General features: G+C 38.8%; 1 protein-coding gene across 1 annotated transcript in view; it reads left to right on the top strand.

Moving 5' to 3' along the window:
- The window catches only part of RNF17 (ring finger protein 17), a 106,840-nt gene that overhangs the window by 37,662 nt on the left and 41,906 nt on the right, over positions 1 to 27,272 (top strand). The window contains exons 16-19 of the mRNA XM_027116771.1: positions 11,602 to 11,755; positions 15,555 to 15,670; positions 17,097 to 17,217; positions 19,817 to 19,937. Coding sequence (XP_026972572.1) covers positions 11,602 to 11,755; positions 15,555 to 15,670; positions 17,097 to 17,217; positions 19,817 to 19,937 — 512 coding nt within the window. The remainder of the gene's footprint in view (positions 1 to 11,601; positions 11,756 to 15,554; positions 15,671 to 17,096; positions 17,218 to 19,816; positions 19,938 to 27,272) is intronic.

The raw sequence follows: 27,272 nt of genomic DNA, 5'->3' as shown, positions 1-27,272 counted from the left end.
CTTCTGAAATCTAGAAACCAGGAGAGCACATAGAGCTGGCAAATCAAAATAAAATGATAACACCTGCTTCTGATAATGTATGAGAATTTACTTCTTATTCCTAGGTAATTTTCTGAATTACAATACCAAAATAGATTCAGGTTAAAGGCATTCATAGAAAATTTTGGGTATATGACTGATGGGTCTGTTTTAGATAGCTACCAGCATTAAAGTTTATCTTCATTGATCTCTTTGTGTCCATGCTTTATGTGTCACACAAAGCAGTATGGCCCTTAGAATGAGTTAATTCCAGTCCATTGCCCATTTTTGAATTGGATTATTTATTTTGCTGTTGTTGGGTTATAGGAGATCTTTATACATTATGGATATTAATCCTTTATCAGATATATCATTTTCAGATGTTATCTCTTATTCTGTGGCTTACCTTATCACTCTCTTGATAGCATTCTTTCAAAAAGTTTTTAATTGATAAAGTCCAGTTTATCTACTTTTTCTTTTGTTGCCGGTATTTTGATGTCATATCCAAGAAATCATTGCCAATCTAACATCGTGAAGCTTTTCCCCCCTGTGTTTTCTTCTGTGAGTTTTATAGTTTTAGCTCTTACATTTAGGTCTTTGAGTTATTTTGAGCTAATTTTTATATATGGTGTAAGGGAAAGGTTCATTCTTTCCCATTTGGATATCCAGTTTACCCAGCACTGTTTGTTGAAAAGATGGTCTTTTCTCCATTGTATGGTCTGGGCACTCTTGTCAAAACTCAGTTGACCATATATGTGAATGTTTATTTCTGGGCTCTCTTTTCTATTCCATTGGTCCATCCATCTGTCCTTATGGCAGTAGCACACTGGTTTTTTTGGTTGGTTTTTTTTTTTAATTGAAGTATAGTTGATTTACAGTGTGCCAATCTCTGCTGCACTGCAGAGTGACTCAGTTATATACATATATACATCTTTTTTTTTTTTTTTTTTGCGATATGCAGGTGTCACCACTGTGGCCTCTCGCGTTGCGGAGCACAGGCTCTGGACGCGCAGGCTCAGCGGCCATGGCTCACGGGCGCAGCCGCTCCGCGGCATGTGGGATCTTCCCGGACCAGGGCACAAACCCGTGTCCCCTGCATCGGCAGGTGGACTCTTAGCCACTGCGCCACCAGGGAAGCCCTACATTCTTTTTTAATATTCTTTTCCATTATGGTTTATCCCAGGAGATTGAATATTGTTCCCTGTGCTGTACAGTAGGACCTTGTTGTTTATCCACTGTAAATGTAATAGTTTGCATCTACCAACCCCAGACTCACAGTCCATCCCTCTGCCTCTCACCCTCCCCCTTGGCAACCACAAGTGTTTTCTATGTCTGTGAGTCTATTTCTGTTTTATAGATAGGTTCATTTTTGCCATATTTTAGATTCTACATGTAAGTGATATCATATGGTATTTGTCTTTCTCTTTCTGAATTACTTCACTTAGTATGATAATCTCTTGTTGCATCCATGTTGCTGCAAATGGCATTATTTTGTTCTTTTCTATGGCTGAATAGTATTCCATTGTATATATATACCACATCTTCTTTATCCTTTCATCTTTCGATGGACATTTAGGTTGCTTCCATGTCATGGCTGTTGTGAATGGTGTTGCTGTGAACATAGGGGTGCATGTATCTTTTTGAATTATAGTTTTCTCTGGATATATGCCCAGGAGTGGAATTGCTGGATCATATGGTATATCTCTATTTTTAGTTTTCTAAAACCTCCATACTGTTCTCCATAGTGGCTGCACCAATTTACATTCCCACTAACAGTGTAGGAGGGTTCCCTTTTCTCCACAGCCTCTCCAGCGTTTGTTATTTGTAGACTTTTAATATTTTTAATTTTTTTGCTTTTATTTACTTTTTTGGTCATGCCACGTGGCATGCAGGATCTTAGTTCCCCAGCCAGGGATCGAACCTGTGCCCCCTGCAGTGGAAGCACGGAGTCTTAATCACTGGACCATCAGGGAAGTCCCTATAGACTTTTTCTTTTTTTTTTTTTAATGGCTGTGTTGGGTCTTAGTTGCTGCACGCAGGCATTCTCTAGTTGTGTCGAGTGGGGGCTACTCTTCGTTGTGGTGTGCAGCCTTCTCATTGCAGTGGCTTCTCTTGTTTCAGAGCATGAGCTCTAGGCACGCGAGCTTCAGTAGTTGTGGCACACGGGCTCAGTAGTTGTGGCGCATGGGCTTAGTTGCTCCGTGGCATGTGGGATCTTCCTGGACCAGGGCTCGAACCCGTGACCTCTGCATTGACAGGTGGATTCTTAACCACTGCACCACCAGGGAAATCCCCCTATAGACTTTTTTAATGGTGGCCATTCTGACCAGTGTGAGGTGGTACCTCATTGTAGTTTTGATATGCATTTCTCTAATAGTCAGTCATGTGGAGCATCTTTTCATGTGCCTACTGACCATCTGTATGTCTTCTTTGGAGAAGTGTCTATTAAGGTCTCCTGCTCATTTTTCAGTTGGGTTTTTTGTTGTTGTTGTTGTTGAGTTGTATGAGCCGTTTATATATTTTGGAGATTAAGCCCTTGTCGGTTGTATCATTTGCAAATATTTTCTCCCATACTGTAGGTTGTCTTTTCGTTTTGTTTATGGTTTTCTTTGCTGTGCAAAAGCTTGTGAGTTTCATCAGGTCCTGTTTGTTTGTTTTTGTTTTAATTTCTATTGCCTTGGGAGCCTGACCTAAGAAAACATTGGTACAGTTTATGTCAGAGAATGTTTTGCCTATGCTCTCTTCTAGGAGTTTTATGGTTTTATGTCTTATAAAAGTCTTCAAGCCATCTCATTTGAGTTTATTTTTTGTGCATGGCGTGAGGGTGTGTTCTAACTTCACTGATTTACATTCAGCTGTCCGACTTTCCCAGCACCACTGCTAAAGAGACTTTTTCCCATTTTATATTCTTGCCTCCTTTTTTTTTTTTTTTTTTGCGGTACGCGGGCCTCTCACTGTTGTGGCCTCTCCCGTTGTGGAGCACAGGCTCCGGACGCACAGGCTCAGCGGCCATGGCTCACGGGCCCAGCCATTCCGCAGCATGTGGGACCCTCCCAGACCGGGGCACGAACCCGTGTTCCCTGCATCGGCAGGCGGACTCTCAACCACTGCACCACCAGGGAAGCCCTGTTGCCTCCTTTTTGAAGATTAATTGATCGTAGATGTGTGGGTTTATTTCTGGGCTCTCTGTTCTGTTCCATTGATCCATATGTCTGTTTTTGTACCAATACCACACTGCTTTGATTCCTGTAGCTTTGTAGTATTGTCTGAAATCTGGGAGAATTATGCCTCCTGCTTTGTTATTTTCCTCAGGATTGCTTTGGCAGTTCTGGGTATTTTATGTTTCCATGTAAGTTTTTGGATTATTGTTCTAGTTCTCTGAAAACTGTCATGGGTAATTTGATAGGGATCTCATTAAATCTGTAGATTGCTTTGGGTAGTATTGCCATTTTAACAGTATTAATTCTTCCAATCCGAGAGCGTGGGATATCTTTCCATTCCTTTGATTCCTCTGTAATTTCCTTTATTAATGTTTTATAGTTCTCAGCATATAAGTCTTTTAGCTCCTTGGTCAGGTTTATTCCAAGGTGGGGTTTTTTTGGTGCAATTTTAAAAGGTTTTTTTTTTTTACATTCCCTTTCTGATATTATTTTATTGTTAGTGTAAAGAAATGCAACTGATTTCTGAATGTTAATCTTGTATCCTGCTACTTTGCTGAATTCCTTTATTAGATCTAGTAGAGCTTTTTTTTTTTTTTTTAATATTTAGTTATTTATTTAGGCTGTACCAGGTCTCAGTTGCAGCATGCAGATTCTTAGTTGTGGCATGCAGACTCTTAGTTGCAGCACGCATGTGGGATCTAGTTTCCCGACCAGGGATTGAACCCAGACCCCCTGCATTGGGAGTGTGGAGTCTTACCCACTGGACCATCAGGGAAGTCCCAGATCTTGTAGTTTTTGTGTGGCATCCTTAGGGTTTTCTATGTATAGTATCATGTCATCTGCATATAGTGACAATTTTACCTCTTCCCTTCCAATTTGGATACCTTTTATTCCTTGTCTGAATGCTGAGTGGCACACTGTTTTAATTACTGTGGCTTTGTAGCAAGTTTTGAAATCAGGATGTGTGAGCTCTCCAACTTTGTTCTTTTTCAAGTTTGTTTTGGAAGTTTGGGGTCCCTTGAGATCCCATGTGACTTTTCAGATGCGTTTTTCTATTCTACATGAAACATCGTTGGGATTTTGATAGGGATGGCTTTGAATTGTAGATTGCTTTGGGTGCTGACATCTTAACAATATTAAATCTTTCAGTTCATGAACATGGGAGATCTTTGCATCTTTATTTTGTCTTCATTCATTTCAGCAGTGTTGTGTAGTGTACAACAAGTGTACACATCTGTAGCATCCTCGATTATGTTTATTCCTGAGTATATTCTTTTTATTCTATTGTAAAATGAATTGTTTTCTTGATTTCCTTTTCAGACTGTTCATTGTTATTTTGTAGAAATGCATCTGATTTTTTTGTGGGTTCATTTTGTATCCTACTTCTTTGCCGAATTCATTTATTAGACCTACTAGTATTTTTATGGCATCTTAGGGTTTTCTACCTGTAAGGTCATGTCATCTGCAAAAAGAGATCATTTTCCTACTCTTTGTCAATTTGTTTGGCTTTTCTATCTTTTTTTGCCTAATTACTCTGGCTAGAACTTAAAATAATATATTAAATAGCAGTGGCAAAAGCATGCATCCTGTCCTGTTACTGTTCTTAGAAGAAAATCTGTCAGTCCTTCACATACAAAATTTGCCCTCTTAACCACTTTAAGATGTATATTCAGTAGTGTTCACTATATTCATGTTGTTGTACAACAGATCTCTAGAATCTGTTCATCTTGCAAAACTGAAACTCAGTGCCCCTTGAATAGTAACTCCGTATTTCATTCTACCCTCAACCACTGACAACTACAATTCTACTTTCTTTTTCTATGAATTTGGCTATTTAGATACTTTATGTAAGTGGAATCATACAGTACAGCTTTACCCTGCTTTTCGAAAGTTCGCTTTACACCAGCTTCGCTTTTCTGAAAGACCTGTGTTAGCATCTGTTTTTACTAACTGAAGAAATCTGAAGAGAATTTTTGGTTACTACTACTTTTTTTTTTTTTTTTTTTTTTTTTTTGGCGGTACGCGGGCCTCTCACTGTTGTGGCCTCTCCCATTGCGGAGCAACAGGCTCCGGACGCACAGGCTCAGCGGCCATGGCTCACGGGCGCAGCCGCTCCGCGGCATGTGGGATCTTCCCGGACCGGGGCACGAACCCGTGTCCCCTGCATCGGCAGGCGGACTCTCAACCACTGCGCCACCAGGGAAGCCCTACTGCATTTTGGCTTACAAAAGATTTCATAGGAACACTCCACTTTCAGATAGCAGGGATACCTGTATTTGTCCTTTTGGCACTGGCTTTTTTCACTTAGCATAATGCCCTATGTTGTAGCATGTGACAGGACTTAACTTCTTTAAGGCTGACTAATATTCCATTGTATGTATATACCACATTTTATTAATTCATTCATCCATTGATGGACATTTGGTTTGCTTCTACCTCTTGACTATTGTGAATGATGCTGCAATGAACATGGGTGTGGAAATACTGTAGCATCACGTTTTGGTTCCCTTCTTATTTCCTTTTGTGTATCTATATATTTATCTATTGTTACCATGGGGATTACATATAACATCCTAAAGTGACAGAAGTTAATACAAATTGTTACCAACTTTAATTGAACAAAACCCTACTCGTGTATAACTCCATTCTCCTTTTATATTATTGATCTCAGAAATGAATCTTTGTACATTGTGTGCTCAATAATGTAGATTTATAATTATTTTTATGCATTTATCTTTTAAATCCTGTAGAAAATAAAAGTGGAATTACAAACTAAAGTTAATAATATTGGCTTTCATATTTGTCCACGTATTTATGTTAACCACAGATCTTTACATTTTAATGTGGCTCTGAGTTACACTCTAGCACCTTTCATTTCCTCCTGAATGACTCCCTTTAGCATTGTTTATAAGACAGGTCTGGTGTTAGTGAACTTCCTCACCTCTTGTTTATCTGTGAATAGCTTATTTCTTCCTGTCTTTTGAAGGATAGTTTTGCTGGATCTGTAATTCTCAGTTGATGCTTTTTTTCTTTCAGCAGTTTAATATTATCTTCTGACCTCCAGGATTTCTGATGAGAAGTCAGATGATAATCTTATTGATGATCCCTTATATATGACAAGTCACTTCTCTCTTGCTGCTTTCACAACTCTCACTTTGTCTTTGGCTGTTGACAGTTTGTTTATCATGCATCTAGTGTGTCTCTCTTTGAATTTATCCTACTTTGCGTTTTTTGAGTATAGTAACTTTCTAGGGCAGCTATAACGAAGTGCCACAGGGAATTGCCTGGCAGTACAGTGGTTAGAACTCTGCGCTTTCACTGCCAGGAGCCAGGTTCAATCTGTGGTCAGGGAACTAAGATCCCACAAGCTGTGTGGCATGCCCACTCCCACCCCCCTCGTGCAAAAAGTGCCATATAGTAGGTAGTTTAAAAAAGCAGAAATTTATTTTCTCACAGTTCTGGAGTCTGCAAGTTTAAGGTCAAGGTGTTGGCAGAGTTGGTTCCTTCTGTGGTCTGGGAGGGTGAGGTCTGTGATCTGTTCCATGTCTCTCCCCTAGATTTGGTGGTTTGCCGGCAGTCTTTAGCACTCGTTGGCTTCTGCTGCGTCATCCCAGTCTCTGCTTCCTTCACATGGCACTCTCTCTGTGTACTTGTCTGTCTCAGTTTTTTAATACAGACAACAGTCATGTTGAATTAGGTTCCACCTAAGACTTTAACTTGATAATACCTATCAAGGTAAAACCCTATCTCCAAATAAGGACACATGCTGAGGTACTGGGGGGGTTAGAACTTCAACATATTTGGGGGGGAGGACACAATTCAACCCATAAGCAGTCCACTTTCTGCTGTATCAAAAATTTCCTCCCCACATGCAATAACCCCATCCCAACATTCCAAAAAATCTTAATCATTCTAGCATCAAATCTAAATCCAGAATCTCATATAAAATCACTAAATCCCTGATTATCTGAATCAGGTATAGGTAAGAATTGTTTAACTCAAGCTGAGGCAGAACTCCTCTCTGTCTCTGAATCTGTGAGACTAGACAGTAAGTCTAAAACCTAGCAGGGGAAATTCCATTAGATTCTTATGGCTTGAGAATAATTCTCATTGGCTGGATGCTCTGTCCTACCCCTTCAGTCATGGCAGCAACCTCACCCATTGGAATTGAGGATTTATCCTAACCCTCTGGAACCCAGGAGGAGGCCCCATCCCTGGAACAGAGGAGGAACCAGCCCTGCCTCTCAGGTCTGTGCCCTCTGGGCCTGAGTAGCAGTTGCAGACACACTAGCCCCTGAATCTCCTTCAGGATCAGTCTTCCCTTTTCTTGAAACATAAGTTCATAACTGAATAGCTCTATCAGCTCACTTCCTGCCTATAGAATCCCACAAGCCCACCGGCCCCCCTTCATTTCCTCTCACCTCTGTCCCCTTCAGTTCACGCCGGCATTGTTTCTGCTGAGATGAATGATTAGATCCACAAGTCGTATTCCCATAATCTCTTTTTTTTTTTTTTTTTTTTGCTGTACGCGGGCCTCCCACCACTGCGGCCTCTCCCATTGTGTAGCACAGGCTCCGGACGCGCAGGCTCAGCGGCCATGGCCCACGGGCCCAGCCGCCCAGTGGCACGTGGGATCCTCCCAGACTGGGGCACGAACCCGCATCCCCCGCATCGGCAGGCGGACTCCCAACCACTGTGCCACCGGGGAAGCCCGACCCATAATCTCTTGAGCAGACACTGTCCAGCCATGCCCTTGGTGTTCGCTCCAGAGCTTGCTTTCTCATTTTTTGAAATACATATAGGCTGAGAATTTTCTAAATCTTCAGATTCCGCTTCCTTTATGTTTAACAATTTATTCTTCAATTTATGTCTGTCCTCTCACATTTTATTGTAAGCAGCAAGGAGAAACCTGGCTGGCACTTTGACACTTTGCTTCGCAGCGTCCTCAGCTAAACATCCAGGTTCAGCTTGTGGCCCAGCAGCACATGGTGCAACCAAGTCCTCTACCGCTGTGTAACAGGGGTTGCCTTGCCTCCAGTTTTCAGTATCGAACTCCTCATTTCTGTCTGAAATCTCACCAGAAGCACCTTTAACATCCATGTTTCTGCCAGTAATCTTTCCAAAGCAATCTGGTTATTTTCATTCAAGTACCGCATAATTCTTCCTTTTCTTTCTATTCATTACCCAATTTCAAAGCTTCTCTCACATGTTAGGTATTTATTACAACAGCACACTACTTTCCTATTCCAAAATCTGTATTCATTTCTTAGGGGTGCCATAAGAAAGTTCCACAAGTTAAGTGGCTTAAACAACATAAATTTATTGTCTCACAATTCTGGAATCTAGAAGTGTGAGATCAAGTTGTTAGTAGTGTTGGTTCCTTCTGAAGGTTGTGAGTGAGAATCTATTCCATGCCTTTTTCCCTAGCTTCTGGTGGTTAGCTGGAAAATTTGGTGTTCAGTGGCTTCTGCCTCACTCCAGTTTCTGCCTTCATCTTTACATGCATTCTCCTGTGTATGTGTCTTTGTGCCCAAACTAACCCCTTTTAATAAGGACACCAATCACATTGGATTAAGGCCTACTTTAACGACCTCATTTTAACTTGATAAATACCGTATCTCCAAATAAGGTCATGTTTTGAGGTTCTGGGGATTACAACTCCAACATATCTTTTTGGAGGAGACACAAATCAACCCATAATATTGCTTGGATTTGTAGATTTGTGTATTTCATCAAATTTGGGAAGTTTTTGGTCATTATTTCTTCAGATACTCTTTCTGCTCCTTTCTTTCTCTCTTCTCTTTCTGGGACTCCCATAATGCATATATTGGTGTGATTAATATCTGACAAATACTTTGGGCTCTGTTCACTTAATTCTTTCTTCTTTCTGTTCCTCACTATTTCAGTTGTCCTATATTCAAGTTCACTGACTCTTCTGCCTGATCAAATCTGCTATTGAACCCCTCCAGAATATTTTTTGTTTCAGTTATTGTACTTTTCAGCTCCAGAATTTGATTCCTTTTTATAATTACTGTCTCTTTGTTGATACTTTCATTTTAATCCTTTATTGTTTTCCTGGTTTTCTCTAGTTCTTTGTCCATGTTTTCCTTTAGCTCTTTGAGCATATTTAAGACAGTTGTTCTAAAGTCTTTGTCTAGTAAATCCATTATCTGGGCTTCCTAAGGGCTGATTTCTGTCTGTTTATTTTGTTCCTTGGAATGAGCCATGTTTTCCTGTTTCTTTGTATGCCTTCTGATTTCTTGTTGAAAATTGGGCATTGACTATTACAGAACTCTGAAAGATCACCCGCCACACACATCCTGGATTTTTTAAAATTGTTGAAGACTAGTAGTTGGTTTATTTTGAGACTTTTTCAAACTATTCTTACAAATACTATTCCTAGTATGTGATCACTGAAGTCTCTCTGTTCTTTTAGCTCGTGTTCAGCAAATGTTTATGTTGATTTCCTTGAATGTTGAAAGCTTGATTGGGTGTTTGCTTGGGTGCCAGTAATCTTTCCAAAGCAATCTGGTTATTTTCATTCAAGTACCACATAATTCTTCCTTTTCTTTCTATTCATTACCCAATTTCAAAGCTTTGTTTCCCAGAGCTCTAACAAAGTTGGTTCAGATGGTTTCTCATTTTTTCAGTGTTTCTGTGGAGACACAAGAGCTTGGAGCTTCAGAGTCTGCTGTTTTGCTGATGTCATTTCTCTGTTGAATTTTCCAGTGTTCCATTTGGATAATCTGTTAATGGAAGAATATGAATAATACCTACTTAGAAATAAAGGTTTACAGTCTGTGCATCCAGACCTCCGTCCATTTCCTCCATCACATATAGTGGTCCCCCCTTGTCTGCAGGGGATACAAGACTCCCAGTGGACGCCTGAAACTGTGGACAGTACTGAACCCTGTATATATGATGTTTTTTCCTATACATGTATACCTAAGATACAGCTTAATTTATAAATTAGGCACAGCAAGAGATTAACAACAATAACCAACAATAAAATAGAACAATTACAACAATGTACTGTGGAAAAAAAAAAAAGAAAGGTTTAAGGTGTTGTGAAAATAATTTATATGAAATAACAAAAGATTCAGAAAATTTCCACTTGCATTATTATACCCACAAAAGAGAAAAACTTCATTTTTTGACCATTTGAGATGGATTTTAAAATATTTTTCATCTTAAGAATTGGTATTTGGAAAAATAAACATTCATCCTTGGTTTTGTTTTAGGAGCTGTGTTTTAAGTAGTATAAGAACATCAGGTTTTAAAGTAACCAAATAGTCCCATTTAATAAGATAAAGCTCTATTCAATTATGCAGTCATTTCACAAACTCTACTGAAATGATTGATTTATTAAAGAAGATTTATCAATTCACATTAAAACCATTAGATGGATGGCTGATGGGAAATTGGACGTTCATACAATGCCAGAGTAGTACTACATGAATTACTTGGTGACCACAAGGGAAAAACGTAACTGTATAATGAAGGGATGAGAATCACAAGCCCTTTCTGTAGGTGAATCTTAGCATATCCTTAGTGAGTCAGTAATATTGTGTCTTGATTTGTTGCAACTTGACGTATTCTAGCCAAAAGATTTGACTTGAATCCATCAAACTTGTAGATACAACTCTCAGTTTGGGAGAAATTCCAGGGATAGGCCCTGCTCGGTGGAGGAACAAGATAAATAACAGGATGAAAACATAACCACATAAATCCAGAAGATGGGGCATTCTGCAGAAAAATAGCACACTGTCTTTAATAAGACAGGGTCATTTTAAAAAGAACACTACACTAAATTATAAGACTTATTGAGGTAACCAAATATAACATGTAGTCTTAGATTGGATACTGGGTTTGGTCAGTTAGGGAAATCTAATATGGTCTAGAAGTACTAGTAGGAACACTTACTGAGGCAGAAAAAGTGAGAATTGATAGAAAAATGCAGATTATCGAATTATACGTATGGTATGGTCTCATTTTTGGTACATACAAAAGTATGGAAAGTGTGCTTAGAAAAAGATCTAGGAGCGGGAGTTCCCTGGTGGTCCAGTGATTAGGACTCAGCACTTTCACTCTTCTGGGCCTGGGTTCAGTCCCTGATCAGGGAACTAAGATCCTGCAAGCTGCACAGCGCAGCCAAAAAAAAAGAAAAATACCTAGAAGCATATACGTTTTAGATATCTGGAAAAATGTGATTTTTAAAAATTTTGTTATGTTTATGTATGCTAATTTTATATACTACTTCTGTAACAAAATATTTCAGATATAAATTACATGACAGCTTATATCTAATTCAGTTCTAATATTTCATAATTTTATGAGCAGTGCCTATAAACATGCAACACTTAAATTTTAAGTTTCTATGAAACTACAGTGCTTTAATCCCTGCTTTAACTCTGTTTCTTAGATAAAGAGCCTGGATTTTTTATTTGTATTAAAGGCAATTGAGGAATTCTATAAAAATGAAGATGCAGAAAATCTTGAAATCCTCTGTCCAGTTCAAGATCAAGCCTGTGTAGCTAAATTTGAAGATGGAGTTTGGTACCGAGCAAAAGTTATTGGTAGGAAATTGCACACTATTTCCTCAGGGAAGTGTTATGCTTAAAAATTGATACCATTTGAGTCAGTACAAATTAAATCATGGAAGTGATATTATTTGATCTTACAGTTTTGCTCTTTAGAAAGCTAGCAATAGTGTTGATAGATGAACCTCTGGCTCCTTAGATTTCATTCGATTTGACTAGGACTTCACCATTTTTTTTTTTTTTTCTAACATTGCCTTATTGAGAAAGTTAAATAGTGGTAAATGACACATACTTCACTCTTCTCCAAAAAGACAAATACTTTTTGTTATTTATCTGTGTTGTTTCTTCTAAATAATATAATACTTTGTAGGTACTTCAGTCTTAGGTATTAATTATGTTATATGAATTTTAGATCTCTTGTAGCTCTTTTGTCCCCTCTCTCCCCCCACATAGTTATTGATATATCAAAATTTTTAGTTATATTCTTATTCTATGCAGGTATTTTCAGTGCTACTCCATAAAGTATAGTTTAATTCTGAGTTAATAATTGCATCAGTTTTTCACTCCATTTTCTTTCATTGGGTTGGCCAAAAGGTTCATTTCTCCCGTAAGATGGCTCTCATAGCACTTAGTTGTCTTTAACTTCATTCGAAACAATTGTATTGTTTGTTGTATTGTGACAGCTGTCGTATCAGCGTGCATTTAAAAAGAAACATCAAAATTGGTGAAATTTGTGTAGCCATTTTAATTTTGAAGATGGAAGAGAAAAACAACATTTTTAGCATATTATGCTTTATTATTTCAAGAAAGGTAAAAACGCGACTGAAACGCAAAAAAAGATTTGTGCAGTGTATGGAGAAGGTGCAGTGACTGATAGAACGTGTCAAAAGTGGTTTGCGAAGTTTCATGCTGGAGATTTCTTTCTGGACGATGCTCCACTGTCAGGTAGACCAGTTGAAGTTGATATCGATCAAATAGAGACATTAATTGAGAACAGTCAATGTCATACCATGCTGGAGATGCTTTTGAGTAGCTGACATACTCAAAACATCCAAATCAAGGGTTGAAAATCATTTGCACCAGCTTGGTTACGTTCATCGCTTTGATGTTTGGGTTCCACGTTAGTTAAGCGAAAAAAACCTTCTTGACTGTATTTCCTCATGCGATTCTCCACTGAAACGTAACAAAAACATTCCATTTTTAAAACAAATTGTGACGGAGGATGAAAAGTGGATACTGTACAATAATGTGGAACGGAAGAGATCGTGGGGCAAGCAAAATGAACCACCACCAACCACACCAAAGGCCAGTCTTCATCCAAAGAAGGTGATGTCGCGTATATAGTGGGATTGGAAGGGAATCCTCTTATCATGAGCTCCTTCCGGAAAACCAAACGATTAATTCCAACAAGTACTGCTCCCAATTAGACCAACTGAAAGCAGCACTCGACGAAAAGCGTCCAGAATTAGTCAACGGAAAACACATACTCTGGGCTTCCCTGGTGGCGCGGTGGTTGAGAGTCCGCCTGCCAATGCAGGGGACACGGGTTCGTGCTCCGGTCCGGGAAGATCCCACATGCCACGGAGCGGCTGGGCCCTTGAGCCATGGCCGCTGAGCCTGCGTGTCCGGAGCCTGTGCTCCGCAACAGGAGAGGCCACAACAGTGAGAGGCCCGCGTACTGCCAAGAAAAAAAAAAAAAGAAAGAAAGAAAACACATACTCTTCCATCAGGGTAACACAAGACTGCATGTTTCTTTGATGACCAGGCAAAAACTGTTACAGCTTGGCTGGGAAGTTCTGATTCATCCGCTGTATTCACCAAACATTACACCTTGAGATTTCCATTTATTTCGGTCTTCACAAAATTCTCTTAATGGAAAAAATTTCCATCTCCTGGAAGACTGTAAAAGGCACCTGGAACAGTTCTTTGTTCAAAAAGATAAGTTTTGGGAAGATCAAATTATGAAGTTGCCTGAAAAATGGCAGAAGGTAGTGGAACAAAAAGGGTGAATATGTTGTTCAATGAAGTGCTTGGTGAAAATGAAAAATGTGTCTTTTATTTTTACTTTAAAAACCGAAAGAACTTTTTGGCCAGTAACCTATGGCTACATTTTCCTAATAGTTTAAAACAATTTTCCACATGATTAGACTTCTCAGATAATGCTGGTTTGATTTTTTTTTTTTTTTCGTAACAGTGAAAACATCCTGTTATTTGCTCCAATTAGACTGCTTGTCCCCTAGGCTTGTTATTTGGGGAGTTTATTTCACTTGTTTTCCTAAATTGGATTGCTTGTTTTCTGGATCTCATTTACCTTTTCGGTTTACTCCCATATTTTGGTGGAGCATTTTCCTCAGAGAGAATAAATGGAAGGGAAATTTTGAGACCTTCCATGTCTCCCGATTCTACTCACACATGATTGATAATTTGGGGAAAACTGTTCTTTTAAGTCCCATCCCATATCCATTTGTTTGTTTTTGTTTAAAACCGCATCTGCATTCAGAGACTTGAGGAATGGTAAGAATCTAATGGTGTCGTTACACTTGAGATTATCTTTCTTGCATGAGGATTCCAGTGAAAACAGGGCAAGGTCCCCTCACCTCTTTACCTTACTCTTAGGGTACACACGACTTCTCAGGTACCTGAGCTGCTTGAGTGCCATCTCGAGCAGTGCCAGTATTGTTACATCTGCTTTCACTTCTACCAAGGGGCAGAGAATGCCCAAACTTTTTCCATTTTGAAATTACATGTACTGTATTCGTTTTTAAATTTGAAAGTAATGGCAACAAGTTTTGTAGCATTGTACATACGTGTGCTTAGGGGACTAAAGTCAGTCATATTTCATATTCTGAGTATTTACAAAAAGGTCAGTTTATGATCTTTATTCAAACTTTGATGTGTTCAAACCTTCCAGAGGTTTCTTTGGTATCCTTTAAAATATGAAAACTAGTTTCACATAGAGATCTGTTTCTGCTCATTTTTCACAATATCCCCAGATAATTTTTTTAAATTTCACAATTAGATATTATACAAATGAACCTGTGTCTTGATCATTAAGTGTTTTGCCTTGTTTGATTACCTATGTTGACTAACAAACACTAAGTGCTTCTTTTATGCTTGGTTCTTTGCAGAGTATTTTAAATAGGTGAGTCCTCAAAAAGAGTCTTAATGAGATTTGATTCTATTGGTACACCCACTTTACAGGTGAAATAATGAGGCCTACAGAGAAGAAGTAACTTGCTCAGGGTGGTATCTTAGAGATATTAATTAGCGTTCTCAGAGTCACATGTCATTTAAGTGTCTAACTCCAAACCTAATTCTTAACTTTTAGGACATAACACCTAGCATTTGATGGCTGTTTTGTTATCCTGATTTTGTTTGTCCTTTAGATATCTTTTTTATTTTTTTTATTTTTGCGGTACGCGGGCCTCTCACTGTTGTGGCCTCTCCCATTGCGGAGCACAGGCTCCGGACGCGCAGGCTCAGCGGCCATGGCTCACGGGCCCAGCCGCTCCGCGGCATGTGGGATCTTCCCGGACCGGGGCACGAACCCGTGTCCCCTACATCGGCAGGCGGACTCTCAACTACTGCGCCACCAGGGTAGCCCTAGATATCTTTAAATTGTTAGTTTCTCATTCACCGAGTCTGAACAGCTGTGCATTATGGTTGATTTTGTGAAGTTCACATATTAGAAATGTTTTCTACATTAAAATAATATTAAGTTTGTATGTTGAACATAAAAGTGTTCGAATCTAGTTGATTGTAGATCAATCTTAATCTTGCTAGATAATTCTTTTTTTTCCCAAGTTTGTGATTTCCAATTTCATAATTTTTGAAGGATTGCCTGGACATCGTGAAGTTGAAGTTAAATATGTGGATTTTGGCAATACAGCAAAAATAACACTTAAAGAAATGCGTAAAATAAAGGATGAGTTTCTGAATCCTGCAGAGAAGGTAATCTACTCATTATAAATCATAGGGTTAGAATATTAGCACAAATATGCAAGTATTTTTAGAAGTTATTTTCACTGTAGAAATGTTCTTTTAACTTCACTTTTTCTGTAAATAATTTCTGATTCATGGGCTATAGAAAAGAGTCTCTATAGTAACTGTTTAAGAAATAATATGTATCTTAACAAATAAACATTAATTCTAAATGTGTATATATTTGTGTCTTTATAAGTACTTACTGGTGTGCAGCTTTTAGTGTTATTTTGAAATATCTGTATAAGGTAGTAAGAATATGATATATTATGTGAAAAAAACTGATTACAGAAATGATTTTACTGTGATCCCATTTATGTTTAAGTATATATAATGTGTGCCAGAGAAAGAGAGAAGTCTGGAAGAATAAGTATCAATAAAAAACTTATCCTTATCTTGGAATCCTAGTCCCCAGAGATAAGTTTAAGGAGGTTTATTTCCTAATTCATATACTCCTAGTATTTGAATTGTTATTAAGCAGTATTTTTCATTTAAAAATGGGTAAAATGATACAGGAAAAATTTGAAAATACGGATGAGTAAAATGAGGGGGGAATCACTCAGAATTATTCAATATTTTTGATATATATACTTGTAAGATACACCTTCTGTGTTTTTAAGAATTATGGGATTAGGGCTTCCCTGGTGGCGCAGTGGTTGAGAGTCCGCCTGCCGATGCAGGGGACACAGGTTCATGCCCTGGTCCGGGAAGATCCCACATGCCGCGGAGCGGCTGGGCCCATGAGCCATGGCCGCTGAGCCTGCGCGTCCAGAGCCTGTGCTCTGCAACGGGAGAGGCCACAGCAGTGAGAGGCCCGCGTATGGCAAAAAAAAAAAAAAAATTATGGGATTAGACTATATATAGTCCTATAACTTGATTTTTCATTTAACAGTGTATCATAATTCTTTCAGTGGATGCTTATTTTTCCACTGTCTGAGTATACAATAATTCATTCAACAAAATACTCTGTTTTTTTGTTGTTTGTTTCATTTTTGGTTTGGATTTTTTTTAATAGGTTATTACGGATTTTATTTTTTAATTGATGTACATTATGTATGTTGCAAGTGTACAATATAGTGATTCATGATTTTTTAAAGTTATACTCCATTTATAGTTATTGTAAAATATTGACTATATTCCCTGTGCTGTATAATATATCCTTGTAGCTTATTTTATACATAATAGTTTGTACCTCTTAATCCCATACTCTGTTGATTAACTGTTTGCATTTATAAAAGTACTGTTAGAGACATCTTTGGACATTTATTTGTTTTCTAAATATGTATTAAATTCAAATGCAAAGTTTAGTTTTGTACACATTTAACACTTTATTTTAATTCTAAAATAACTGTAAGTTAAGTTTACTTTCTTAATGGTGCAATTTTGTTTGACACAGGCAATTAAATGTAAGCTGGCCTATATTGAACCATGTAAAGGGACACTGCAGTGGTCAAAAAAAGCTACAGAAAAATTTCAAGAAAAGACTCAAGATAAGTTTATGACATGTTCAGTCATTAGTAAGCTATTTCCATTTTTATTTGTTGCTGTATGATAATTTTAAATAAGACTAACATTATGATATAACATTTGTCAGATCATATAATAAATTCAATGTGTCATCAGTATGAGTAGTGAGAGAGAACATTTATTGAGAACTGGGGACAATGGAATAATATCTTCTGCAGGCTCTAGAGCCTAAAATCAGTACATGAGGCAAAAATTTCCATTAAAGATCAAGTCACCCTCAGCATGGCCCTTTGAAAGCCGTAAAGCAAGGAGTTAGCTTCTCTTGTTTCTCTTTGCTTTTGTCCTGGGTCTCTGTCCCTCATCTTGGAGTGATGGATGCTAAGGTATAATTTGCAAGAAAGTGAGGGGAGATGGGACATAACTGGTAAATAGGTTTTTTTGTTTTTGTTTCATTCTACTTGAGGAAGTTTAAGTATAGGCTCTCGGCATATTTTGAAAAAAAGTTGCTTCTTTTTTGGAACAGTTTGGGTCTGAGATACACAGGCTGAGCGCTAGCCCACAGTTTGGTAACCCAGCAAGTTTAATGGCAAAATCTGATCTGAATTTACATGAAGATACAATGCTATATGTTGTATTGATCTTCTTTACAGTGAGATATATTCCACTTCAGGATAGTCATGTTCGCTTCTGAGCTGCTGCCTCAGAATTGCTGGGGGTATTACAAAATAAGCAATATATGTTCTATATAGCTTTTCTCAATTTGAAGAATTCTGAAACATGTCTGGCCCCAAGGGATTTGGATGGGGGATTTGAAAGCTGTTATTATCTGGGATTTTGATCTTTTCCAAAGCTGTAACCAACGTGGCTGTGTTGGTCTTAACAAGTACTAGTGCAGGATACACATGAGCATGTTTACTTAGGGTTGACTTAAGGGACTTCAAAAGGTACTTTTTACTGTATCCATTTTTTTTATTTTCATCATACTCCCATCTAGTAAACCCAAAATACCATGAGATTATTAGCCTGTTTTACAAGGGAATTGAAGCTTAAAGATCAATTGCTCAAGGCCACATAACCTAGAAATGATTGCATATTTGTGTTAATTTATTCACTTTAACATAAGACATTGTTCTGACGTAGTAGCTCTGTTGAAGAGGAATGTGATGGTAGAAATTGTACCCTTAGTCTATAGAATTTTTATGTCTGGATTCTCTGATATAAACAGTAAGTTAAGGGCCTCTTAGTCTTGAGTAATCTCCACTGATTTTGAGCTGACTTTAATGTGCTTTAATTCTGCTTCTCAGCTTTCCTTTTGGTATTTTATTCTGTTGGTTTTTAGCTCTCCCTTTAACGTCTCCTCCCGAGGTTAACCCATGAAGACAAGACCTCCTGGGTTTCTCTCTTGACTCCCCCTTTTTCATTCTCAATTACTTGTTATACCAATAATATCTAAACACAAGTTGTAGTGTATCTTAACCTAGATAATTTGATTTAAGGAATGCCAGAAGGCCCCACCAGACCTAAAACATCTTTCCCCATTAACCTGCACAGTGATGAGATTAGTATACATTGTTACCTTACAAAGCAAGAGACATTTAAATTTTAATTAGGAGCAGAGCAGGGAAGATGGTGAAGGTACAGCACCATGGGAAGCTGGCCCTGTGGAATAAAGAACTTGTGCATGGGCAGTATGAAATCAAAGCACTAAAGGGAACACAAAAGATGGAAAGTGAGGAGATTAGAGTTTACTGAGGCTCAGAGTTGCTTAGCTTCTTGTTTCTAGATAATTTATCTGTTAAAAAAGTAGTGAAGAATGATTTTTAAGCTCTTGAAAAATAGCTTTCTAACATGTATTCTTACAACTAGGTAATATAGGATGTTACTGCTGGTAATGAGTTATCTTTTTATTTGGAATCATCATTCTCTTAGCACCTGCCAGCTACTATTGTATAGAAGTATAGGCATAAACCGATCTCAGTGCATAGAACTGTGTGTTTCCTAAAGAAATTCCTCTGTCGTTTATTCAAATGCATATTGAGCAGGTTCTCTATGCTATGTACTATAAATAAGTAAATAGGCACACGAGGTGTAACTTTACCCTCAGCTAACTCCCAGTTTAGATTAAGAAATAGACCTAATGGTTTGTCCTAAAAACAGAAGGACGGGGAAAAATTCCACTTAATGCTCTGGGTTGAGTTTTTGTTGTTTTAAACTTTGTGCTGCCTTTTGTTGTTGTTGTTGTTTGGTGCCATTCTTATAAAAGCTGTAAAACTTTGCAAATAAGCACTGGCCTGAATTAACTTTCATTCATTTCTTTTGTCCTCTGGAATTTGGCAGAATCCAATAAAACAGTTTAAAAACACAACAGAATGCTGCTTCAATAAGTATATGTCACTATGTTTTTTCTGGATCTAAAAGCTTTAAGCTGCTTTCGGTTCATTATGGAACAGTACACAATAACCTAAAATGAAAATTTTATTAACATTGGCAGTTCTTTTATGTGTGAAAAATGCTACTTTTACCCCTAGAGAGAGACTGACATTATGCAAAATGAAGGAAATTAAGTTCTCAGGTTTTTAAAAATTGCTCTTTAGTATATTTTGGGACATATTTGTTTCTTTCCCCAAACTAGTCTTAATGGTTTTACAGAAATTCTGGAAGACAATGTGCTCTTAGTTGAGCTTTTCGATTTTCATGGTGCTCCTGGAATGACTCCTACCAGTATTAATGACCAGCTAGTTAAAGAGGGCCTAGCATCTTATGAAGTAGGGTAAGTGGACCTGTAAACTTTTATTTTTACTTCATATGTAACACTTCACAAGAAGGGAAACTGGCATATCATTCCCCATTGATTATCTGCTTAGGCTATAGACTTGGGAGCTTTTCCCTGTTAATGGGTCAGTAAAAAGAGAAGGAAAAATAATTGGAGTCTTTAGTCTAGTGGGAATAGAGTGGCTTTTTCCTTCATCTGTAAGGGATTCTACAACAACAAGAATGGCTCCTGGAGATGTAGGGTGCTTCTAAGAAAAGGAGACTGGCATCTTATTCTAGGTGGGGTGTCTGCTTAGGTGCCTCCTGAACCTTTGTGAAGAGGATCAGGAAGAGAAACGGCAGGGTCGAGCGTGAGCATCGTGGCAGAGAAGCCCATGTTCTCACCTGGAGACATGTGGATCTTTCCTGCGCTCAGGTAGATACTTTCAGAGAGACCCAGGCTTGAGCTATTGTGCTGAGACCCAGGCCAGGCCAGTGGTTGAGGTGACCCCGGAATCAGAAGAGCAGAGCGGTGCTAGGGAGGGTGGGAGGGTGTGAAGTCAAGACACAGCAGTTCTTCCACAATAGTGACTTGTGCATTGGGGTTGGCCCCTGAGGGGTCTTCTGAAGAACTCCCTCGCACAGCCATTAAGAAAGCCAATATTTGATAACACCCACACGTGATGCCTGCCAGGGGAAGCCAGAGGAGCAGTGAGGAGACACCCAGCAGAGGCCTGCAGTGACGTGCTCAGCGTGTGGTCTGGCTCTCCCCCCACCTCGCCCCTAACAAGGGAGGAACGGAACTAGTAGCAGAAGAGAGGGCCTGCCCTTTTTCACTATAGGTCCTAAGCGAGGGAGGGAAGGAAAGGAGAGGAAACATTCAAATGTATTGGACTGAGTTTTCTTTTTTTTTTTAAGTAGGGTTATTGAGATATATAACATATACAATAAGAAATTCACCCTTTTTAGGTACAGTTATGAGTTTTGATAAATACATATAGTCATGCAACCATCATCACAGTCAAGATGCAGACTGTTTCCATCACCCCTCAGAGTTCCCTCTGGTGCCTTCATGTAGTCAGTCTCCTTCCGCCACACCTGGTCCTTGGCAGCTCCTGATCGAATTTCTGTCTCCATAATTCTGACTATTCCACAACTTCATATAAATGGAGTCATATAACATTTTGCCTTTTTGTGTCTGGCTTTTAAAACATTGTTGCTTATTGTTATTGAAATATGAAAGTTGTTTATACATTCTAGATACAAGCCTTTCATTAGGCATGTGCTTTGCAAATATTTTCTTCCAATCTGACTTCCTAAAGTGTCTTGCAAAGAGCAGAAGGGGGACTTCCTTGGTGGCGCAGTGAGTGGTTAAGAATCCGCCTGCCAGTGCAGGGGACACGGGTTCGATCCCTAGTCTGGGAAGATCCCCCATGCCGCGGAGCAACAAATGCCGTGCGCCACAACTACTGAGCCTGCGCTCTTAGAACCCTTGCGCCACAACTACTGAGCCCGCGTGCCTAGAGCCTGTGCTCTGCAACAAGAGAAGCCTGCGCACCACCACGAAGAATAGCCCCCGCTCGCCGCAACTAGAGAAAGCCCACACGCAGCAATGGAGACCCAACGCAGCCAAAAATAAATAAATAAATAAATTTATTTAAAAAAAGAAAAGCAGAAGGTTCTGGTTTTGAAGTTCAGTTTGACAATGTTTTTTCTTTTATAATTCAGGTGCTTGTGTTTAGGTAAGAAATCTTTGCCTAACCCCAGGTCATAAAGGTTTTCTCCTGTGTATTCTATAGTTTTATGTTTCATATTCAGGTCTGTCACCCTTTTTATTTTGTTAGATAGGCTTTGTTTTCTGTAGCAGTGTTGGGTTCAGAATGTGGAGCGGAAGGCACAGAGTTCCCGTACACTTCCTGCCCCACGCAGGCACAGCCTCCCCACCATCATCACCCCCTAACGTGTTGTGTTCGCTGGTATCAGTGAGACTGTATGGATGTGTCATAATCATCAAAGTCCATGGTTTATATTAGTGTGTATTCTGTGGGGTTTAACATATATAATGACTTGAATCCACCATTATAGTATCATACAGAGTATTTTCACTGTCCTAAAACTCTGTGAGAGCCTGTTCATCCTTCCCTCCCCTCTAGTTTCTGGCAAGCACTGATCTTTTTACTGTCTCCGTAGTTTTGTCTTTTCCACATTGGAATCATACAGTCTGTAGCCTTCTCAGATCGGCATCTTTCACTTAGTAATATGCACTTAAGGTTCCTCTGTGTCTTTTTCTGGCTTGACAGCTCATTGCTTTTTAGCACTGAATAATATTCCATTGTCTAGTTGCACCACAGTTTATTTATCCATTCACCTACTGAAGGACATCTTGGTTGCTTCTAAGTTTTGGCAATTATGAATAAAGCTGCTGTAGAGATTGCGTGCAGGTTTTTGTGTGGACATAAGTTTTCAACTCCTTTGGGTAAATACCAAGTAGCACAATTGCTGGATCCTATGATAAGAGTATGTTTAGTTTTATAAGAAACCCCCAAACTGTCTTCCACAGTAACTTCAGTGTGCGTTCCCACCAGCAGTGAGTGAGGGTTCCTGCTGCTCCACATCCTCGCCAGCATTCTGTGCTGTCGGTGTACTAGATTCTGGTGGCTCTAGTAGATGTGTAGTGGTGTCTCATATTTGGTTTAATTTGCATTTGCATAATTCTTACCTCACACTGTACACAAAGGCTAGCTCAAATGGATTATACTCTTAAAATTAAGAGCTAAAAGTAAATTTCCAGAAGAAAAAAGGAAATCTTCAGTACAGTGGATTGAGCAAAGATATCTAAGATAAGACACCAAAAGCATAGTCCATAAAAGAAAAGAAATGATAAGTTTGTCCTCATCGTATTTAAAACATATACATTTCAAAAGACACTATTAAGTAAGTGAAAGACAAACAACAGACCGGGAGAAAATACTTGCAGAACGTATCCTATAAAGGACTTGTTTTTGGAATTCCTAGAACTCTTAAAACTCAATAAGAAGACAGTCCAACCAAAGAAAATGGATAAAATATATGAACAGACATTTACCAGAGAAGATATACAATTGGCTAATCGGTACATGAAAGATGCTCAATGTCATTAATCATCAGGGAAATGCAGATTAAAGCCATAATGAGGTACCATTTCTCCCCCACTAGAACAGCTGTTATACATAAGACAGACAATTACAGATGCTGGTGAGGACGTGGAGTAACCCTCATTACTGGGGGACGCAGAACAGCGTGTAGCTCTTTGGAAAATGGCTTGTGGATGTCTCAAAATTTAAACATAAAAGTACCATAAAACCTAGCAGTTCCTCTCCTAGGTATCTACCCAGGAGAAATGAAAACATATGTCCATACACAAACTTGCAAGCAGTTGTTCATAGCAGCACTATTCATATTCTAGCCAAAAATTGGAAACAATGTAAATATCCAGTGACTGGTGAATAGACAGAACACAGTATATTCCTACAGTGGCATATTGTTCAGCCATAAAAAGAAGCAAACTGACACATCTACTTCATGGATAAACCTCAGAAATTTTTTAAAAATATTTCTTTATTTATTTGGCTGTGCCGGGTCTTAGTTGCAGCACGTGGGATCTTCTTTGCGGCATGTGGCATCTAGTTCCCTGACTAGGGATCAAACCCAGCCCCCCGGAACTGGGAGCACAGAATCTTAACCATTGGACCACCAGGGAAGTCCCTAAACCTCAGAAATTTTAATCTAGGTAAAAGAAGCCAGAAACAGGAGATTACTAATTGTATGATATGTCCAGAAAAGGCAAACCAGTAGATGCAGAAAGTAGATTAGGGGTTGCCTGGGGCTAGAAGTGGGCACAAGGATTAAGGGTAAATGGACGTGGGGGATCTTACGGGGGTGTATGTGTGAAAATGTTCTAAAACTGATCGATGCTGGTGGTTATACCATTTGGTAAAGTTACTGTCATACACTTGAAATGGGTGAACTTTTTGACATCTAAGATACACTTCAATAAACTTTTTTTTTTTTTTTAAATAGCCCATTAGCCAATAGTCCTTATTGTTCAGTTACATAAGCGAGAAATATTTACAGGCTGACTTGTTATGCTATACTCAGTGGTGAGTAAGGTTGGTTTGTAGTAGGAAAGGAGATGGTCAGTCTGACCTTTCAGTGCGATAAGAGCTGTGCAAAGGGTAATTACGGTGCTGTGGGGGAATCCTGGAGGGCTCACCAGTGGAGCTCTCACTTAAGCTGAATTCTTTAATACAACCAGGAGTGAAGGCCTGCATTCAGGAAAAATATGTGTGTTTATGTATTGTTAGTATAGTCACACAGCTAACGGACAGAAAAAAAAGGTACTAGTGGCTGGTATGGCAGGAGAAACGCAGAGACTAGATAATTGAGGAACCTCAGTCACTGAGAAGTAAATTACAGTACTTTTCAAACACTTGAATGTGTTTGCAGTTTATCCCTTGAAGAAAGGGGAGCTATTGAAGGATTTTAAACAGAGGACTGAGAGATTTGCATTTTAGAAAGCTGTGTCTGATGGCAAGTTTTCAAAGAACACCTGGAGATGGAAAATGGCTAGATCGTGAAACATAAAGGGGGTGAGCATCACAAGACCCTGCTGCTCATTGTAGGTGAGAAAGAGGAGGGAGTTGAGGTTGACTCAGGATCACTGACCTGACCACCAGTGACTGGTGACACTGTTCCCTGAGAACAGAGCACAGGTTTGTGGGGAGAGTGAAGGCAGCGCCCGCTCTGGGTGTATTGGCGTGAGGTCCTGTGGCTAAGAAAGCAGAGGGAGAATCTCCAGGCAGCAAAAGCATTGTGCAGCGGTCGGGAGCTGTGGGCCATGCCCTCAGCCGTGGGACCGCAGGAGTCGCGTGGTGAGAGTGAGGAGCGGGTGCTGCAGCGGCTAAGGAAGGCGGGTGAGGGGAGAGGCAGCCATGTCTGCTCACCCTTGGTGCTCAGGCTTGTGCCCGGCAAGGGCAACTCCAGGTCTCCTGGGTCAGCCTGAAGTTTGTACCATTTGGGAGACCCCATTTTGAGAAAAAGAATGCAAAATTATAACTATAGAATTTAAAAAGCAAAAGTAATATTTATATAGGCTGGCAAAAGAAATCAACAAATTACAGATTTTCAAAAGTTAACAAATGTTAGAAAATTCAGACTCATCTGTAAAATACTTTCTTTTTTAGCTGTATACTGATTACCACATGAAATATCAGATTTTGTGATATCCCTATGGAGAGAATAGAAAAGTAATCCAGTCTTTAGTGTGGCTGATCGAAATTTGTTTATTGGTAATTTTTTTAAAGTTTTTTAGAGCCATAGCTCAATTATTGGTAATGTCATGTAAATTTCTAAAATTAATTTTAGGAAAATCTATTATTTCTTTCATGTATTATACATATATTATGTATATACATAATATTCAAGACACTTCAAGTTTTATTATAATGAATCTTTAATACAGTTTGATTTGACATTTATTAATGTATTGATTTATGATTTAATTTGTTTATTAACAGGGTAACCCTATTTCTCGTCCAAACTGGGACATGTTAAAGAATGAAAGAGAAGCACTGTTATGCCAGAAAAACAGGTGTACAGTGGCTCAATTACTTATTACACATAGTGGTGCATTAGCTTTGTATTGAACCTTATGTTTTCATATGTGACACTAAGGTTGTGGGAGCATTTCTGGAACCCACTGCTGCACCAAGATGGCTAGCAATAGCGTAACTCCACAGGATGTGTCGTGAGCCACAAAACTGTATCCCACTAAATACAAACTAAATGTGTCTCCAACTCAGCTTCCCCTTAGCCACCCCAGAACGCTTTGGCCAACATCCAAGATGAGAAAAAAAAGGACAGGAAAAGTGAGAGTGGAAAGAGCCCGTGATCTTAACTAATTGCACTTACAGTATTTACTTTTGAAAATTTTATAAAAGCACATTGCTTTGCCCCTCCCAAGGTACCAGTTTTCATAAACCACCTCTGCTGCTCTGGCAGCCCAGCCAGTCTCCTTGCCCTTCCACACCCGGATTGCCGATTCCTGAGGACTGCAACCAGTCCCACTGTTTTCATAGTATCTATTGCCTGTCCTCAAAGTAGAACATGAGCTTCCCTTGATCAGTGCGTGCCCTGAGCACCTGAGGCATAAGAAGAAAAGAAATGAGAAGTTCCACAGTCTAGTCTGTCGGGCTCAACTATATCATATACGCACACCATCCTTTATAAAATAAAACATAATGTTTCCCAAATATTCTGGTGCCTGTCTACCTTAAGGTTCATGTCATGTCCTACTGCTTTACTATGTCAAAGCTACATGTTTTCTTTTGGTTTCTGGAATGCCTCACTAACTTCTGCTTGTCCTTTTAAAATCTCAATTGAAATGTCATTTAATCAAGAGAAACCTTCTCCAACTCACAGACTGGGTTAGATTTCGTTGGCCTATGCCCTTGTTCTGTATAATTTATTTTTTGTGTAATTATGTGATCTCTCAGTATCACAATAGCATAAACTCCAGGAGGACAGGAACCCTGCTTATTTTGTCCACTGCCATATCTCTGGGATCTAGCATTCTTGGCTCACAGTATGTACCCAGGAAATATTAGTTGAATGAAAGAAATGAGTACCTGGGTCTGGAGCATGGAAGAGAGACCTGGTTAGGTGATTCAGATGGCAAGTTAACATACACATAATAAATGAGTCCATCACTTTCATCAATCATCCCAGTCTTCTTAGGTGAAGATGCAAGTCTGAGCATTATCACTTACAAGAGAGAGAAGTTAAAAAAAAAAAAAAATTGGGAACCTAAAACTAAAGAAAAACCAGGAACCAAAGAAAGAGAACATTTCAAGAAGGAAAGAGTAGCTAGTTTAGGCTCGGAGTAGATGTTGAGTAAGGACTGAAAACTGTCCATTAGATTTAGAAGGAAAAATTGTTAGTCTCTTTGGTTAGCAAAATCTCAAGCTTATTGTGAAAGAACTTAAGTTTTTTCCTTTAAAGAAATTTTGACATTAATTATTTGTGATTAGAATCTGAGCTAATCTGATTCATTAGACATTCTAAACACTTCTATAATTTTGCTTATTAAGATATTTTAAAATAGCAGTTGTTTTCCACTTATATTCTCAGACAGATGGATACTTTTTAGTCAAGGAGAAATATTCAAGTCACCAAAAAAAAAGACACTGAATAGTTCTATTCCTTTGTGAGTACAAAATATCAGTGGGAAATTGTGTAATTATGAGCACGCTTGGTATTTTAAACTGTTTTTAAAATAGAAAGTTTGGCTTTTACTTTTCCTCTTTGTCCTTTGTTA

The sequence above is a fragment of the Aethalodelphis obliquidens genome, unplaced genomic scaffold, assembly GCF_003676395.1.
Source record: "Aethalodelphis obliquidens isolate GAN/ISIS:26980383/991018 unplaced genomic scaffold, ASM367639v1 scaffold16, whole genome shotgun sequence".
Taxonomy (NCBI): domain Eukaryota; kingdom Metazoa; phylum Chordata; class Mammalia; order Artiodactyla; family Delphinidae; genus Aethalodelphis; species Aethalodelphis obliquidens.
Note: the sequence above shows the minus strand (reverse complement) of the source record. Positions and strands in the feature narration are given on the sequence as shown.